This window comes from the organism of the source record quoted next, unplaced genomic scaffold, assembly GCF_019419815.1.
Source record: "Pyrus x bretschneideri cultivar Hongxiangsu unplaced genomic scaffold, Pyrus_bretschneideri_v1 Contig2, whole genome shotgun sequence".
Lineage (NCBI taxonomy): Eukaryota > Viridiplantae > Streptophyta > Magnoliopsida > Rosales > Rosaceae > Pyrus > Pyrus x bretschneideri.
The window spans coordinates 7,797,475-7,815,110 of NW_025999501.1; the positions used below are offsets into that span (position 1 = coordinate 7,797,475).

Here is a 17,636-nt window from a genome sequence, read left to right on the forward strand (position 1 = left end):
CGTTTGTACCGTCGAGTACTTTAAGGATACGCTAAAAGGATATTTTGTATGTCTCACTATGCACTGGTCAACAAAAGTCAATAATCTCATATTTAGGGCATTTTCATCAAATCACTCTTTTAAAATTTATAAAATTGTAAAATTAGGGACGAACTGTTTCAATAATTCTTTTAGTTAATTTAACTTGATTTTATTGTTAAATATTTTTTTGTGAACATTATTACCCAAAAAAGTTCAAAATTCTCGAAGCCATTTTTTTTTTCTTTAGAACTACAATAGCTTCATTATTGGCTATATCATGCTTATGTCTTAGTTTATATTATAGCTCATGTCATGACCTATGATTTCTGATCAGAATTAGACTTCGACTCTTTGCAATCCTTGGTCAACTAGATGAGTTATTAATTAAAAATCGTTTGATAATTATTTCATTCTTAATTTTTAATTTTTATTTTTCTGTTTTGAAATTAGTTAAAATATTAAAATAGTCCTTGAAATTGGTATAACTCATTTTAGTTCATAAGATTTGAAATTGCTAGAAGTGAGTTTCTTAACTATTAATCATTTTGATTATTCCGTTAAAAATATTCATTAAATAAGGAACAGATAACAAAAATAATTTCAATTTAATAAACAATAGATCATAATAATTTGATAAAAATTGAGTGTAATTTTGTTTTTTTACAAAATGTTCAAAATAATTTATGACGGAAAAAATCAGAAAATCTCACTTTGAGTGAGGAGTTGCATAACAATTTCAGGAATCAGCTAAGAAGTCAAAAATAAATATAAACAAAAGAAGAAACGAAACTTCTGACGTGGTGGGCTGCGACTTTGACTGATTGAGAGTCCTCCGTCCGCAGCTCCTCCGTCTTCCTCCCAAACCTTTTACCTTTCTTTCGTTCTTCTCCAAAACTAGCAAGCTGAGATTTCAACCTCTCTCTCTCAGAAGCGGCGGCATGCTTTTCCAAACGCAATCTGCAATTTAATCAAAGAGCCACCGAATTTTCTGGCATCCGGTCAACGCAGAGATGCTTCGGATTTTGATCGGTCAACGCCAGCTGCTTACCTGAGCTCCAACAGACCCAAGAGTGATGACGTCCTCCACCTCTGTTTCTGTTTGGCTGATTCTGCTGTTTGGCTTCTTTCACCTCCACTAGGAACCGGAATGAACTAATGAATGAATGAATGACTGGAAACATTCCCGAAGAGCTTGGGGGATGTCAGACTTGGTGAGCTTGGATCTTTACTTGGCAACCTTGCAAAACTGCGTTTCCTGCATGAACCCCCATCCTTTTGTTAGATAAAATCTATCGTCTTTCTTTTTTATTCGATATGCTAATCTGCTGTTTTTAATTGTTCCATTGGAGTGACTTTCTTCCTTAAAGTCCTTGTGCCGGATGCACATAATTTATAGTATGATCCCTGGTTTCAAGATTCACAAGAAAGGAACATCCAATCATTGCAAGTCCCGTGAGTTTCATACTTTCATCTCAGTAAGAGGGAGGAGAGAGTAATATAGCTTGATCAAGTTGGTGTTGTAGTTGTTGTATGGGATGCAGATTTCACTCATCTACTGTCTTTGCAGCTAAGAAGGATCCAGAAGTTCATTTACGACAGCTCAAAAGGTTTTCTTTGCGCGAGCTACAAGTTGCAACGGATACCTTTAGCGACAAAAATATTCTTGGTAGAGGTGGATTTGGTAAGGTTTATAAGGGACGCTTAGCTGATGGAACTCTGGTTGCTTTAAAAAGACTTAAAGAGGAGAAAACCCAAGACGGGGAACTACAGTTCCAAACAGAAGTTGAAATGATTAGCATGGCTGTCCACCGCAATCTGCTTCGTCTGCATGGTTTTTGCATGACACCAACAGAAAGGCTGCTTGTATATCCTTATATGGCTAATGGAAGTGTGGCAGCATGTTTAAGAGGTACTCATTTAAATTGTTTGCTGCGTTGATGAATCTTTTTGTTTTCACGAAATTAAAAATTGTTGGGATTACATTGATAAAGTGAATTTATACACGATCAATTTGGTTTGGAGTATCAGTACTGATGTTTTTTTTTCTGTTCTTTTTTCTCTTCAATTGTAAGTTACCTTCTTGATGTTGATTTTATTTAATGGATAACAAAATGACTCTTTTTTGGGTGGGACGGGTGGCATGATATGTGTTAAACAACATTGACTGTTGCTTGTAATCTAAAATTCTACTCTCATAATTATGTCGATAAATTATTGTAGATCGTCCAGAAGAACAACCTGCACTTGATTGGCCATATAGCACCAGATCAGTACCTTTCAACTGGAAAATACGGAGTCATGCTTCTTGAACTCATCACTGGGCAGAAGGCTTTTGATCTTGCTCGGCTTGCGAATGATGATGATGTCATATTACTTGATTGAGTATGCTTTTACGTCTTTCTGTTTCTGTTTGTAGCTAATTTATTATTATATTTATTTTCCAACAACATTTGCATGAGATCCACCTTCTGATTATATTTTATCATTCTAAATCTTCCATAATATCTTTCATATTTTATATAAAAAAAGACATAATGTTGTGGAAATTCAACGATATTCTTGCTTCAATCTATTGTGTTCCTAAGTCCAAATCTTGGAAATTATGTTTCAATACTCATTTTTAAAGAATTGTTAGGACATAAATTAACAAGGATGTGTGAGAAGTAAAAATGGATGTGTGGATAGCGCACCCCATGTTATATAATATACTGTAAATTAGGTGCATCTCTAGATACCAATGTTACTATTTATTTAAGCCAAAAATAATGGGTCTCCACACCTAATCACTTTATTTCAAACCGCTAATCTCATATGACATTCTTAATCATTGCATATGGAACATTTCTGCAATCATTTTAGTTGGTTCTTTGCAAAGATACTTTAAAAACCTAATACTCATTATAATATACTGTAGATTAGGTGTATCTCTCCATACCAATGTTGCTATTTATTTAAGCTAAAAATAATGGGTCTCGACACCTAATCACTTTATTTCAAACCGCTCATCTCATATGACTTTCTTAATCATAACATTTCTGCAATCATTTTAGTTGGTTCTTTGCAAAGATACTTTAAAAACCTATTACTCATTCTAGAGCTGCCAAGTTCCTGTTTGATTAATGTAAAATCACTTGTCTTTTTTGGCCCGAATGTTGAAAACAGTTAGAATCATGGATCAAAGAAAAGAAATAATACTTAACCTTTAATAAATTACTTTAGTTTAATTACCTTTTATTAGTTAGAGTTACGATTAAGCTGTGAAGATTTATTTATTTTTACTTATAACAATCTAAGGCTTAAATTGTCAGAGATTAATTATTACATTTCCTTGTTAATTGTTGTTAGTATTGTTGTTGCTTCTTTTGCCAATGTATTGGCCTTGCTGTGATTTCTTGAAGAATTTGGCATGTTTTTTTGTATCCATCCTAATTTCCTGGTTATCTGTTTATTCTCGCTATCTTGGCCTCTTGCTTCTTTCTATTCTCAGTTTGCATCTTTGTCATATGTTTGCATCATATCGATATTTGAATGACGATGCATTTTTGTAAGCAATTTGATTTTCTGGAGATACTGCAGCCCTTCAAATTTTGAACATTACAATACATTTTCACTCTCCTAGTTGCCCTCACCTTTTGTTTCAAATTGTAGAACTATCTGACTTTTTCCTTTTTATTTTAACTAAAATAATTAGGTCAAAGGGCTACTGAAAGATCGGAGGTTGGAAACACTTGTTGATGCTGATCTAAATGGAAATTATGTTGACGATCAAGTGGAGCAGCTCATCCAAGTAGCTCTATTGTGCACACAAGGCACCCCAGGGGAACGACCCAAGATGTCAAAGGTTGTCCGGATGCTAGAAGGTGATGGTTTGGCTGAAAGATGGGAAGAGTGGCAAAAAGAGGTGTTCCGCAAAGATTTCAACCCTATTCATCATCCAAGTACTAATTGGATCATAGACTCAACTTATCATATTCCTCTGGATGAGTTGTCCGGTCCCAGATGATATGCTCGTTGGTTCCTTCCCCCTGTATACATGTAAGAAGCCTTTAGAGGACTGGAGAAGGTCCATTTTGTATTTCAGTGATACAACATTTGTGCATATGTTTTGTCTTTGTTTTCGATTTTGTTTTTGTCTCATGTATTCTTTAGATCACAAAAAATGAAAACCGATGTAATTTTTATAGGGTTAATTGTCATTACGAAGTTAAATGGTGCTAGCAAGAAATAGGAAGGGTTATAAAAGCGCCCGTTCCTTATAATTTATGTATGTATCTAGAAATTAGTGCAGACTGTCAAGTAAATAATCATATACGATTAGGACACTAGGTCAAGTGCGCGGGTGCTTGTAGACGGATAGTATTTCAAATTTCATTGTGATCATTTGCAAGTGCGACTTTGTGGCACTACCCTTATAAATACTTGAACTAAGGCAATAGGGGATCTAGAGATCACTTTGTGTCATTCCAACATGGGAATTCGAGCTGTGTCTATCCTCTTTAGAGTATCGTCAATGGGGATCCCTCTACTATCTTTGAGGATGTATTTAAGACTAACTGTAGGGTAAGACCCAAACCTAAATATTTGAGTTTAAACAAAATAAAAATGCAATCTAATTGTGGGGCATTTTTGTTTTTTCGAACAAAAAATATTATCTACACTAAAAGAGTGGTGAATTAGGTTAAGCTTTATAGTGGGTTAGCAATAATATGGTTCAATTTTGCCTTTGCGAGAATCAAACCTAAAGACTGCTCACTTATATGTAAAGAGGAATATCACTAAATCGTAGGACTGGCTAATATCTAATCGTTGGACTTGAACCTAAAAAGTTTGGCTTTTGACACAAGCTAAACCCAAATTTTTGGGGGCCCTACCTTTTTTTTTTTTTGAAAAGCAATAGGCAAATGATTTATTGAAGTGGCCGACAGATGGGTCCCTCAACTAGCAGGGTCCTAGCTACAAAACGGTAACATTTTAAGGAACTAGAAGCCGTTCGATTTTTGGGCCATTGGTGATCAACGGTCTAGGTTAGAATCCTTTTATGCATTGCAATCTTTAGATTTTGATCTAATTGTCCATATTTTTTTTTTCAAATCTAACGGGTAAAATAAATCTAATTGCTGAAATTTAAATTCAATGTCAAAATAATAAAATAATTTTTTTAGAACATATCCACTTTACATTTGGATGGTGTGTGTATTGAAGTTTGGTGGATTGTTTGTATACTGAAGATTGGTTGGTGTATGTATTGAAGTTTGGTTGGTTGGTGTGAATTGTTTGGTTTTGAAAATTTTGCCGAAATTTAATTTCTTTAATAAAACACTTGTCAAATTAAATTAAAATAATATAATTCAAAACTAAAATAAAAAGTAAAAAATAAATCCTATCGAAAAAAAATTAGGGTTAAAACTATATTCCACCACAATTAGTACATTTTAGGTCATGAAATTTAGATCTTGATAGTTGGATGATATTCACTATTCATAGACTTAAATTCTATCTTTTAATGGACTAAATATTTGGGTTTGGGTGTAAGGGTTGGAGGTGGTGTAAAGACTTTAATGAAATCTTTATATAACGAAAAGAGTATTGCCTCATATGAGAAAGTACCTATAGTATAAACCCTAAATATGAAGTTTACATAATTTTATGTGATAATTTCATTGGAAGCTAATTCTTTTATTTAATTTAACTTGATTTGATTGTAAAATATTTTTTGTGAACATTATTACCCAAAAAAAGTTCAAAATTCTCGAAGCCAAATTTTATTCCTTAGCACTACAATAGCTTCATTATTGGCTATGTCATGGTCTATTATTTCTGATCGGAATCAGACTTGGACTCTTTGCAACCTTTGGTCAACTAAATGAGTTATTAATTAAAAGTAACTTGATAATCATTTTGTTTTCAATTTTCAATTTTTAGTTTTTATTTTTCTATCTTAAATTTAACCAAAATTGTTTATGAAATTGGCATAATTCATGACTTTGGCTCCTGAGATTTGAAATTGCTAGAAGTGGTCCCTGAGTTTGTTATTTATCAATCATTTTAGTCATTTCATTAAAAATCTCCATTAAATAAGGAGCAAATGACAAAAATAACCTCAATTCAATAAACAATGGACCATAATAATTTGATGAATATGATTTTATTTTTTTTTACAAAATGATCAAAATAATTGATGGTGGAATCAGAAATCTCACAACAAAGTGAGGAATTGCATAACAATTTCAGGAATCAGCTAAAAAGTCAAAAATAAATATAAATAAAAGAAGAAACGAAACTTCCGACGCGGTGGGCTGCGACTTTGACTGATTGAGAGTCCTCCATCCGCAGCTCCTCCGTCTTACTCCCAAACCTTTTACCTTTCTTTCTTTCTTCCTTCTCCAAAACTAGCAAGCTGAGATTTCAACCTCTCTCTCTAAGAAGCAGCGGCATGCTTTTCCAAACGCAATCTGCAATTTAATCAAACAGCCACCGAATTTTCTGGAATCCGGTCAACGCAGAGATGCTTCGGATTTTGATCGGTCAACGCCAGCTGCTTACCTGAGCTCCAACAGACCCAACAGTGATGACGTCCTCCACCTCTGTTTCTGTTTGGCTGATTCTGCTGTTTGTCTTCTTTCACCTCCATAAGCTCGCTGCCAACGTAGAATGTATGTCTGTGTCTGTGTGTTTTTGAATTTGGGTGTGTTTGGTTGCGGGAATTGGAATGAGCTAATGAATGAATGAATGAATGAATGGATTTGACAGGTGACGCATTGAACGCGTTGAAGACCAATCTAGCTGATCCAAACAATGTTCTGCAGAGTTGGGATCCGACTCTCGTCAATCCCTGCACCTGGTTTCATGTCACTTGTAATAGCGAAAAGAGCGTTACTCGAGTGTAAGCAAACGCAACAAACACCTCCTTTTCAATTCAGTTCAATTCAATTCGATTCAGTTCAGTTCAGTTCAGTTCAATTCAATTCACTTGTAACAGCGGAAATAGCGTTACGCGAAGTTTTTAACATTTTTGCTCCCCCCAGTGATCTTAACAATGCCAATCTCTCTGGTCAACTGGTGCCACAGCTTGGTGTGCTTTCCAAGTTGCAGTACTTGTAAGTGTGTTTTTCGCTCTGATATTTTGTTCGGGTCTTATCCAACTGTTCCATCACTGTGCATTTGAATTGAAATTGGTATCGATACACGACGAATGAATTTCACTACTGCATTTGACATTATTGAAACACTCTTTCTTGATAGGGAACTTTACAATAATAACATAACTGGAAACATTCCGGAAGAGCTTGGGGGTTTGTCGGACTTAGTGAGCATGGATCTTTACTTGAACAATTTACATGGTAGCATTCCAGCGACACTTGGCAACCTTGCAAAACTGCGTTTCCTGTATGAACCCCCATCCTTCTTTATTTTTTATTTGATATGCTAATTATGCTGTTTTTAATTGTTCCGTTGGGGTGACTTTCTTCCTTAAAGTCCATGATAGCGTTTCGGCTCAACCCAATATTGTGGTCAAGGCATAGCTTGAGTTTTGACTTTTTCTAGGAATGGGTCCTAAACAGTAAAGGGCCTTAACACCGGAATATTTACAGAAATACACTAGCAATAGAATTAACGTGATGCCGCGAGTTTTAAAACTTTGTTAAATATGTATAAATATATTAAAATCTAATTGTATCCATATCAAAGAAATATTTATTTACATCCTCATAATGAATAAGGAATATATATATATATATATATATATAGATAGATAGAGAGAGAGAGAGAGAGAGAGAAATTAGGTTTTCATCATTCCTTTTGCTACTCCTTTGACTAAAATCCTATTCATTTTCAAATTTTTATTAAGGTTCTTGGGTATTAATAACATCATTAATTATTTTAATAATAAAATATTTTTTATTTCTAAATATATTCATTTAATGTTAAAAATGTTACAATTAGTATATTTATATTTATACTAAATTTTTATCATATATTTTTAGTTTTAGTTTGTACCCATTTTTAATTTACAACCATTTTTTAATTTGTACCAATTTTATTTTCAGTTTTAATTTGTACCCATATATTAATTTCTTTTTGTGCCCATATTTTTTTAAGTTTTATTTGTATTTGTACCCATATTTTTTTAAAATTTATTTGTACCCATTTTTTATTTTTCCAAATGTACCCATTCATGTAATTTTTTCAAAATTTTAATCTTCAAACGTACTCATTCTTAAATATACCAATTTTTTATATATAAAATGTACCATTTTTTTATATATAAAATCTATTCAGTTTTTTTCTAATCCATTTTTAAACTTATATGGGTACATTCTTTTTTCTTTGATTTTAAAATGTATCCATGTCAAGTTTAATCGAAGAAATTTACTCGTGTTATTAAGCCTAATATCTTAATTTTTTTTTTTGTGATTTTGAAGAATATACCCATGTTTTGATACAATAATTTTTTGGTTAATTTTGGTGTATGTACCCATGTTTTGATACAATAATTTTTTGGTTAATTTTGATGAATGTACCCATGTTTACACACACACACACAATAGTGTATTTATATTTTGAGAACTGTTATTGGCACTCCAAAAATCTCATTATACACTCCTCAAAAATGTATTTTTCTTTCCCAATATGGAAAGTTTAGAGTGTTGAATGAGATTTTTAGAGTGCTAACAATTCCCTATATTTTAATATTTTTAATCCCACAAATTATGGTTTTTTATTTAAAATCTCCTATATATAAACAACTAAAATTTTTAATTTTTAATTTAAAAAATATAGTAACGTACATAGAAATAAATTATCACATTAACTTCAGGAATTTCGATCAAAAATTGAAAACCAACAAGATTTTAATAAAAGAATATTCATAATTAGGGACTGCACCTAAAGTATCCCTATACATATCACATATTAAAATCTGTCTACATCCGTACCAAAGTCTATTTGCATCCTTACGTGTAATAATGAACAAAAGATAGGTATTTGAATAATACATTACATAGAAAAAGTTGTGGATTAAGTTGTTCATACAAATACAATCACATAAAAATATTTTCCATGTCCCAACTCTTCACACTACATTCAGTAATTCACTCTTCTTTCTTCTTTGTTATTTTGTAGATGAGGATGCACATTTTTCCTCAAGTAATCTGTTCAAGATAATACATTGGTTAGGCTTCTGAATCATATGAGCCTTTAACTGGCTAACTAGTTTAGAGTTTCGAAAGATGAATAAAAATTTCAATTCTCACCAAGAAAAAAGAGCCGAGGAAATACAATGGGTTTTGAGGAGAGACGAAGTCTTTACCAGCTAACAAATAAAGTAAATCATATTGTTTAGGAATGACAACGGTTCGGTTTGGGGACGGAAATGCTATATCCATCCCCATAACCATGAAAATTAACCATACCCATAACCGCAAAATAATCATCAGGGATTATCCATAACCATATCCACCGGGTAACGGATTTTCAGTCGGTTATTGGTTATATCCATCTTCGTCAAAAAAAAAAATATATATTCATCCAATTGACGCATTATAAATTTTAGTAGATATTAATTTTGCCATTAAATAGCCACATCCAATTACAAAAAACATAATAATATATATTTGAAGTTGTTCATGATAAGCCAACAAGGTAAATTGGTCCAATAAAAAAGAAAAAGAGGACAAAAACAAATACGAAGGGAAGATAAAACATGTAAACTAAATATATGACAACAAACAAGAAGACAATTATTGATTTAATTTTACATAATTCTATGGGCTCATAACATATGTAATAAACTGAAAAACTGACGCTAATTGATAATTTGCATGAATCAAATAACATGAAAAAGAATGAAAGATTACCTATTGATCTTATAACATGCACTAATTTCTTGAAAGTGAGACTCTTGAAGAAAGATGAATCTAATAAACTTGGAACATTTGATAATTGATATATAAAATGATTCAATGAATTAATTTGGTTGAGTATAACAATAAGAGTATTGAATTGATGAGGTTGTTGGTATGCCCCATGTATGATGTTTGTTGCATAATAAAGAAAATAGAAAATTAAGAACAGCCCAGAATTTCCACTCACCTGCTGTGAAACTCATCCCTGTTGATCAGCAGTAGGAACGAGTAAACTGGGTGACATATACAACTAATTAAAACAATCAACTTTAGCTGCTTCAGCTACATAACAGAAAAAAGTTAATTTAACTATAATTAAGTAATCTGGTTTAAGACTAATAAAAAAAGCTTGGGAATTTCAGCCGTAAAATCACACCTCAAGCGGCAACTCGACAAAGTCTGCGAAATTAGAATGCAAAATGCGATCTTCAGTCTTCCGGCTTCTGTTGCAAAAATTAATCCCACAATCCCCAAAATATTAAAAACTTGAAGTTTGATTTGAAATTAAAAATGCATTCTTTGAAGATAAATTCCAAAAATTCAAAATTATATGCGAGCGAGATACCTTGTTGGTATTCGGAGTTAGAGTGAGGAGTTCTCGAATTGGGAGCGGCGGAGTTCCGTTGCAAATTTTCTTTCCACGGGTGAAGGGTGATTGCGATTTTTTGGCTAGAGGAAATGAGGTTTTAAGATTTTTGGAATTTTGAGAGAATGGATGGTGTGGCTGGTTATGAGACCGAGAAAGAGAAGTCGATGGAAAATGAGGGGTGTTTTCATCCCCTTCGAAAGAAAAAGAAGAAGCAAAAGAGTATGGAAAAGAGGAAAAGAGGAAAAGAGAAAGGAAGCATCGATCACCAACACTACTTTAGCATTTTACTAAAGCGTCCCTTATAATTTGAATAATTATCTGTTGAAAATATAATATCTGCTGTTGTTGCGATTATTTGTGATTTAATTAGCACCTTCTGTTCCATGAAATAGGCGTCTATCCAACAACAACTTGTCAGGGAATATTCCTGAGACTTTGACTAACATCCAATCATTGCAAGTCCTGTGAGTTTCATACACTTTCATCGCAGTAAGAGGGAGGAGAGAGAGAAAAGTTACTAATTTCTCTGCCATCAGAGCATGCAAATAACATATAGTTTTGCCATGAAATGCAGGGATCTTTCAAATAACAATCTGACAGGGGATATTCCAGTCAATGGATCTTTTTCACGTTTTACTCCCGTCAGGTTTGTTGAACCCACTTTATTTTTTTTCTTTACCTTTTTCCGGCGGTGGCCGTCCCAGCGGACGATCTGAATGATGGATTGGCTGTTATTCTTCATTTTGCAGTTTTGCCAATAATCCTCGTCTGAATCCACTTCCAGCCTCTCCACATCCAGGTTTTTACAACTTATATTGTTCTTGTGATATTAACTCAAATTTGTTTTGAGAACAGTTGAGTATCAGAGTACTATACTACAAAATAAGAATATTATTAAACAAATAAAAATACTAAAATGGCTATAAAATTTTAAGAGACTACATTGTGACACACTTGTTCTAAGGGGAATAACAAGCATCCTATTTATAATAAACTATAACCCTAATCTCTAACAAATCCTAATTTTAACGGTCTGACCTCAAATCCTAAACTTATTACTTTCCGGCTGGCTCTGTTTTGTTTCATAGACACTTGTGATATCGACTTCAGTCCATTGGTAATTAATGTTTTTTCTTGGTGTTTTTCTGTTAAATTTTTTTCATGGTACAACATTATTGTTGGAATCACTGCTGTAAAGATTCTAAGAAGATGCTAGTTAGGAAAGGAATGGATTGAGGATCCGAGGGGATATTCCTAAATTCCTATGAGTGTGAAGAAATGAATTAAAACAATGACATGTGAGAGAGAGTTCATCATATAACATCCGACTTTTAAGGATTTTCATCTCGTTCTGGTTCATGTTGTGCAAATAACCCTTCCTTTTTAACTCTGGTGATTCATATTAGGTGCTGGATTCGGTGAAATAGTGTCCGGATTCCGTATCGGTACGGACATACCATTACTTTAGCGATTCGGTGGTGAATTTAGTGGTTCATCTAATCATCTCTAATAATTTCTACAGAAATTGAGAAAAGTAAACGCACTTATAATTTTTGGAAACAGAGGGGTGAAACAACTGGAATTTTGGGAAGCTCGGTGCTTCTGGTTTTCATCGGGCAGACAGAAGACGAAGAGGGAGAGGAAGAGAGAAAATTTTACTTTCACTTTTTGGATTTAATTCTTTTGATTCGAACGAAATTTGTTGAATTGAGGAAGCAGATCTCTTGCTATCTACAACTCTCCAACAAAACCAATGACTGTGGCTTCCAAGGTTGTTAATTTTCACCTCTTTTTTCGAATTTTCACCAGATAAGTTAATTTCTAGATTTGTTCAATTTGGACTGTTAGAGATTTGCAATGGGGTGGAGAGGTTACATGTCTGTACAAGTGGTGAGATTTTTGTGTTAAAATATTAATGATATAAAAAATAAAAATTTTCACTATTTATATAATAACATGTGGTGCACCACTTATGTTACGGACACAAGAAAAAAAAAATTCAATGGAATAGGTCTATCAACACTCTTTTCTTCTTGTATTAGTGGAGGGACCCATCTGCAGTGTTGATTTTTTTAGAGAAGATGTAAAGAGTCGGTGGCCCATAGCATTTCCCAAATTCCATATTAATTTGAGAATATTTATATTATTCTGATTAGAAAGCTAAGTGAATTAATTGTTTTTGATTTGTAAAATAATTGCTTACAAATAATCAGTTCTATTAAACAAAAATAATTGCTTACAATGAACAATAACTATAAATTATTGTAAAATGTATATGTATTATAAATATTTTTAATTTATATTTTTTAACGAATTGAGAATGAATCGAACCGAATATCATATTGTCTATGTGTACTCTCTAACGAATAGTACCATAGGTTACAACCGAATTACGAACTCGCACCGTGCCACTAATACTGCGGCTATTGCTGGAGGGGTTGTTGCTGGTGCTGCTTTGTTGTTTGCTGCACCTGCAATTGCACTTGCTTATTGGCGACGAAGAAAATCACAGGATAATTTCTTTGATGTACCTGGTTAGTGAACTATAAGAGTAATATAGCTTGATCAAGTTGGTGTTGTAGTTGTTGTATGGGATGCAGGTTTCACTCGTCTACTGTCTTTGCAGCTGAGGAGGATCGAGAAGTTCATTTAGGACAGCTCAAAAGGTATTCTTTGCGCGAGCTACAAGTTGCGACGGGTACCTTTAGCAACAAAAATATTATTGGTAGAGGTGGATTTGGTAAGGTCTATAAAGGATGCTTAGCTGATGGAACTCTGGTTGCTGTAAAAAGACTTAAAGAGGAGAGAACCCAAGGCGGGGAGCTACAGTTTCAAACAGAGGTTAAAATGATTAGCATGGCTGTCCACCGCAATCTGCTTCGTCTGCGTGGTTTTTGCATTACACCAACAGAAAGGCTGCTTGTATATCCGTATATGGCTAATGGAAGTGTGGCATCATGTTTAAGAGGTACTCATCTAAATTGTTTGCTGCATTAATAAATCTTTTTGTTTTCACAGCATTAATTCTTTTTTTGTTTTTTTTGGATTACATTGATAAAATAAATTTAAAAACCCAACTAATTTGGTTTGGAGTATCAACGCTGATTTTTTTTAATATTTTTTTTTCTTCAATTTTAAGTGACCTTCTCGATGCTGATATTATTTCTATTTAATTCGAAGAGGATGACAAGATGACCTTTTTTTGGGTAGGACGGGTGGCATGATATGCGTTAGAGCACACTACCTGATGCTTATAATTTGAAATTCTCCTAAGTATGTGGATATATTATTGTAGAACGTCCAGAAGGACAACCTGCACTTGATTGGCCAATAAGACAACGCATTGCATTGGGATCTGCAAGAGGCCTTGCTTATCTACATGATCACTGTGATCCAAAAATTATTCACCGTGATGTGAAAGCTGCAAACATATTGTTGGATGAGGAATTCGAAGCAGTTGTTGGAGACTTTGGGTTGGCTAAACTCATGGACTACGAGGATACACATGTTACCACACCTGTATGTGGCACAATTGGTCACATGGCACCTGAGCACTTTTCAACTGGAGTGTCTTCCGAGAAAACTGATGTTTTTGGATACGGAGTCATGCTTCTTGAACTCATCACTGGGCAGAAGGCTTTCAATCCGCGGCTTGCGAGTGATGATGATTTCATGTTAGTTGATTGGGTATGCATTTACGTCTTTCTGTTTGTGTATGTAGCTAGTTTATTGTTATATGCAAGATTTATTTCCCAACAACATTTGCATTTCCTTAGTAATTAGCTTTTAGAAAATAATAGAGTTATGATTAGTTGTGAAGATTTGTTTATCTTTATTTATAACAATCTGAGTTTAAACTGTCAGAGATTAGTTATTGCATTTCCTTAGTAATTGTTACTATTATTGTTGCTTCTTTTGCCAGTGTATTGGCATTATGTGATTTCCTCATCATCTCCTTATTCTCACTATCTTGGCCTCTCACTTTTTCCTATTCTCTCTATTGCATCTTTGTCTTCTCTTTGCATGATATCAATATTTGAATGATGATACATTTTTGTAAGCAGTTTGATTTTTTGGACAAAACTGCGGGCCTTCAAATTTTGAACATTACAACACATTTTTGCTCTCCTAGGTTCCCGCACCTTTTGTTTCAAATTGTAGAACCACCTGATATTTTTTGTTTTATTTTTCCTAAAAAAATTAGGTCAAACGACTACTGAAAGATCGGAGGTTGGAAAGACTTGTTGATGCTGATCTAAATGGCAATTATATTGATGATCAAGTGGAGCAACTAATCCAAGTAGCTCAACTGTGCACACAAGGCTCCCCAAGGAAACGGCCCAAGATGTCAAAGGTTGTCCGAATGCTTGAAAGCCAAGGTGAAGGCAAAGGTTTGACTAAAAGATGGGGGACTAGGATTCTCTCCCCTCCTCTTTCCATCCCCTTCCATCCTCTCCTCTCACATTCTTTATTTTGTCTTTCTCTTTTTATAAAAAATTAATATAAGATGTTGATATGGCTTAACCGTGACCATTCAAATAGGAATAGAGGGAAGAGGAGGGAAAAAAAGAGGGGAGAGAATCCTACTCCAAAGATGGGAGGAGTGGCAAAAAGAGGAGGTGATCCGCCAAGATTTCAACACTATTCATCATCCAAGTACTTGGATCATAGACTTTCTCCTAATTTTGTGTTGTACTATTTCTGTGAGTTTGAAGAAATGGATAAAAACAATGACATGTGATAGAGAGTTCATATAAATTCTGACTTTAAGGATTTTTCATTTAGTTCTGGTTCATGTTGCGTAAATAATCCTTCATTTTTAACTCTGGTGATTCATATTAGGTACCACTGCTACTGGGGCTATTGCTGGAGGGGTTGCTGCTGGTGCTGTTGAACTTAATTATATACTTCATTCAGAGATCAAGAACAACCCTGCATGATGAACTACAAACTAATATACACGCATGCATTTATACTAGTCATAATATTCATTAAATCATCATTTTGCAGAAACTAGGGATGCACTTACTTGTTGTCGTAGACGAGATGATTGAGATGAGATTTTGACCTTCCTTTCTCTTGGAAACAGAATGGAACTCTTACCCTAGATAGGGCGAGCATTCACATTATGAGAACCCTGTAACTTACCCGAGAAAGGGGATCAAAACATGACTTATAAGACGCAACTGCTCCACCTATCATGGTAGCAGTTGCTGTCAGTTTTCTTCAAGTTTTGTAACTGTCTTCCATCCATAATTTGTACAAGTAATATGGTTTTCTCACTTTATATTAAATGTGTACTTAATGTATATAACGTATAATATAACCATATTTCCTTTATTAAATGGTTTGGACCATTTCTCACACAAAAGTTCTTACATTCTCCCACATGAGAATGGTCATAACCATTTACAACATGGCGTCCAACGACTAGTACGTGATCATTGAAATATGATTATCAAAAGAAACCTTTCATTCATACTCAAAGATTCATTAGTTGAATTCTAGACAATATAATACAGCAATAGTATCATTTGTGCTAAAACCACAAACTAATCAAATCCAAATGGGACTATATTTAGAGAAAACTCAAATGAGAAGACCTTCAATTGCAAGCATGACTCCCACATTGCTTGACATAACAATAATGACACTGCAGATGTGATCCTTTATACTTTATTTATGCAAAATGCAAACATGAACATGTATCCGATTAGTCTTGAGCTTTTCCAAAAGAATTACATCGTCATGTAATACAAGTGAACATTATAAGCACAATTTCTAATCAAAACACATACTTAAGACAATGGAAAATTACTTTACTCCCACATTCAAACATGATCTATAATTGTTTGTATTCCTATATTTGGCAAAATGCCTTTGAAATGCTGTTACATGTAGGGGGCGTTTGTTGCGCCGGACTATCTCGGACTGGATTAGCTTCAAGGATTAAGCTGGACTGTCTTAGACTAGACTAAACCGGACTAACTTAGTGAAGCGTTTGGTGCAGTATTGGACTAAGAAGCTGGATAATAACAAATTCTAATATTATATTATTTAATATATAAATTATTAATATTTTATTATGATCTTATCTTTTTCTTCATCTTTTCCTACCATTTCCGTCCCACTCTTTTCCTCTTCTCTCATCGTCCCACCCTCTCCCTCTTTTTTTCCTCTTAGACCTCTCAATTCATGTCTCTTTCTCATTCCTGGTCAAACTCCTTATTGATTCCAGTGTCTATTTCTCTATCCTCCCTCCCTCTCTAGCTATGTGTTGTTCGAATGGAACCTCACGGCTCCAATTTTCCCGACGAGTTGCAGGTTTCCCAATGTGTTTTCCGGCCAACCCTCGTTAAATTGGATGAAGTTAGCACCGCCAAAAAATTCATCACCATCCCTAGACCGAGATATTAGCTTTGAATGCTCGAATCTGTCATGGATTTGAAGAAGCCCAAACAGGCCGAGACTTCCAAGTCATTTTCCGGCCACATTCGACCACATTTTGGCCTTTATTCAGGTAAAATTGTAATCTTGTCACTCCCAGCTTCAATTTGGTATATTTTATATGAAAGTTGGTTGTGAAATGGATCTGAAAGGGAGTCGGAAAGTTAATGATTGATCTAGGTGACTGGAGATGACGAGGAGTCTGTCGAGAGTGGTCGTTGAGTATGACAAGGACAAGAAAGAGAGGGTAGTCTTAGCTAGTCCCATGGTTATTGGGGGGTCTCGCTAAGACCTCTTAGTGAAGGGTTTTGTCAATGCTAGTCCCTTTTAGTCTCATTAAAGTTAGTCACAGCATGGAACAAACACAGTATTGGACTAATAGCTAATCCAGTCCAGTCCAGTCCAACTTAGTGAGGGCAAACAAACGCCCCCGTAATGCTTTTGCCAATGGATTTGCAACCATGTGATAACTACCAATATGCTCCAGATCAATAGTTCCTTTTTTGTTTTCATCTCGGAGCTTCAAATACTTAATTACTATGAGTTTTGAAGCTTCTTACCTTCTGTTATTGAGGTATTGTCACAAAAATCTTAATTGGTCTTTCAACACTTTTCACTATCTTCATGTCATAGATAAGGTTTCTTAACTACTCACCTTGCCTCATTGCTTCAAA

The 17,636-nt window shown here is 34.2% G+C and overlaps 1 protein-coding gene and 2 long non-coding RNA genes across 3 annotated transcripts in view; 1 reads left to right on the top strand and 2 right to left on the bottom strand.

The window, feature by feature from the left end:
* The window catches only part of LOC125468220 (BRASSINOSTEROID INSENSITIVE 1-associated receptor kinase 1-like), a 102,389-nt gene that overhangs the window by 49,376 nt on the left and 35,377 nt on the right, over window positions 1-17,636 (top strand). The window contains exons 2-12 of the mRNA XM_048583247.1: window positions 6,772-6,904; window positions 7,001-7,118; window positions 7,264-7,407; window positions 10,908-10,979; window positions 11,090-11,161; window positions 11,265-11,314; window positions 12,894-13,049; window positions 13,142-13,483; window positions 13,811-14,202; window positions 14,720-14,906; window positions 15,058-15,171. Coding sequence (XP_048439204.1) covers window positions 6,817-6,904; window positions 7,001-7,118; window positions 7,264-7,407; window positions 10,908-10,979; window positions 11,090-11,161; window positions 11,265-11,314; window positions 12,894-13,049; window positions 13,142-13,483; window positions 13,811-14,202; window positions 14,720-14,906; window positions 15,058-15,171 — 1,735 coding nt within the window. The 5' untranslated portion in view covers window positions 6,772-6,816. The remainder of the gene's footprint in view (window positions 1-6,771; window positions 6,905-7,000; window positions 7,119-7,263; window positions 7,408-10,907; window positions 10,980-11,089; window positions 11,162-11,264; window positions 11,315-12,893; window positions 13,050-13,141; window positions 13,484-13,810; window positions 14,203-14,719; window positions 14,907-15,057; window positions 15,172-17,636) is intronic.
* Window positions 771-6,676, bottom strand: LOC125476765. Its single transcript, XR_007258077.1, has 3 exons — window positions 6,647-6,676; window positions 917-1,151; window positions 771-885 (listed from the first exon to the last, which is right to left on the bottom strand). It is a non-coding gene; the product is annotated as an uncharacterized LOC125476765 (long non-coding RNA).
* Window positions 8,981-10,710, bottom strand: LOC125476762. The gene is made up of 4 exons (XR_007258074.1): window positions 10,492-10,710; window positions 10,303-10,369; window positions 10,114-10,208; window positions 8,981-9,173 (listed from the first exon to the last, which is right to left on the bottom strand). It is a non-coding gene; the product is annotated as an uncharacterized LOC125476762 (long non-coding RNA).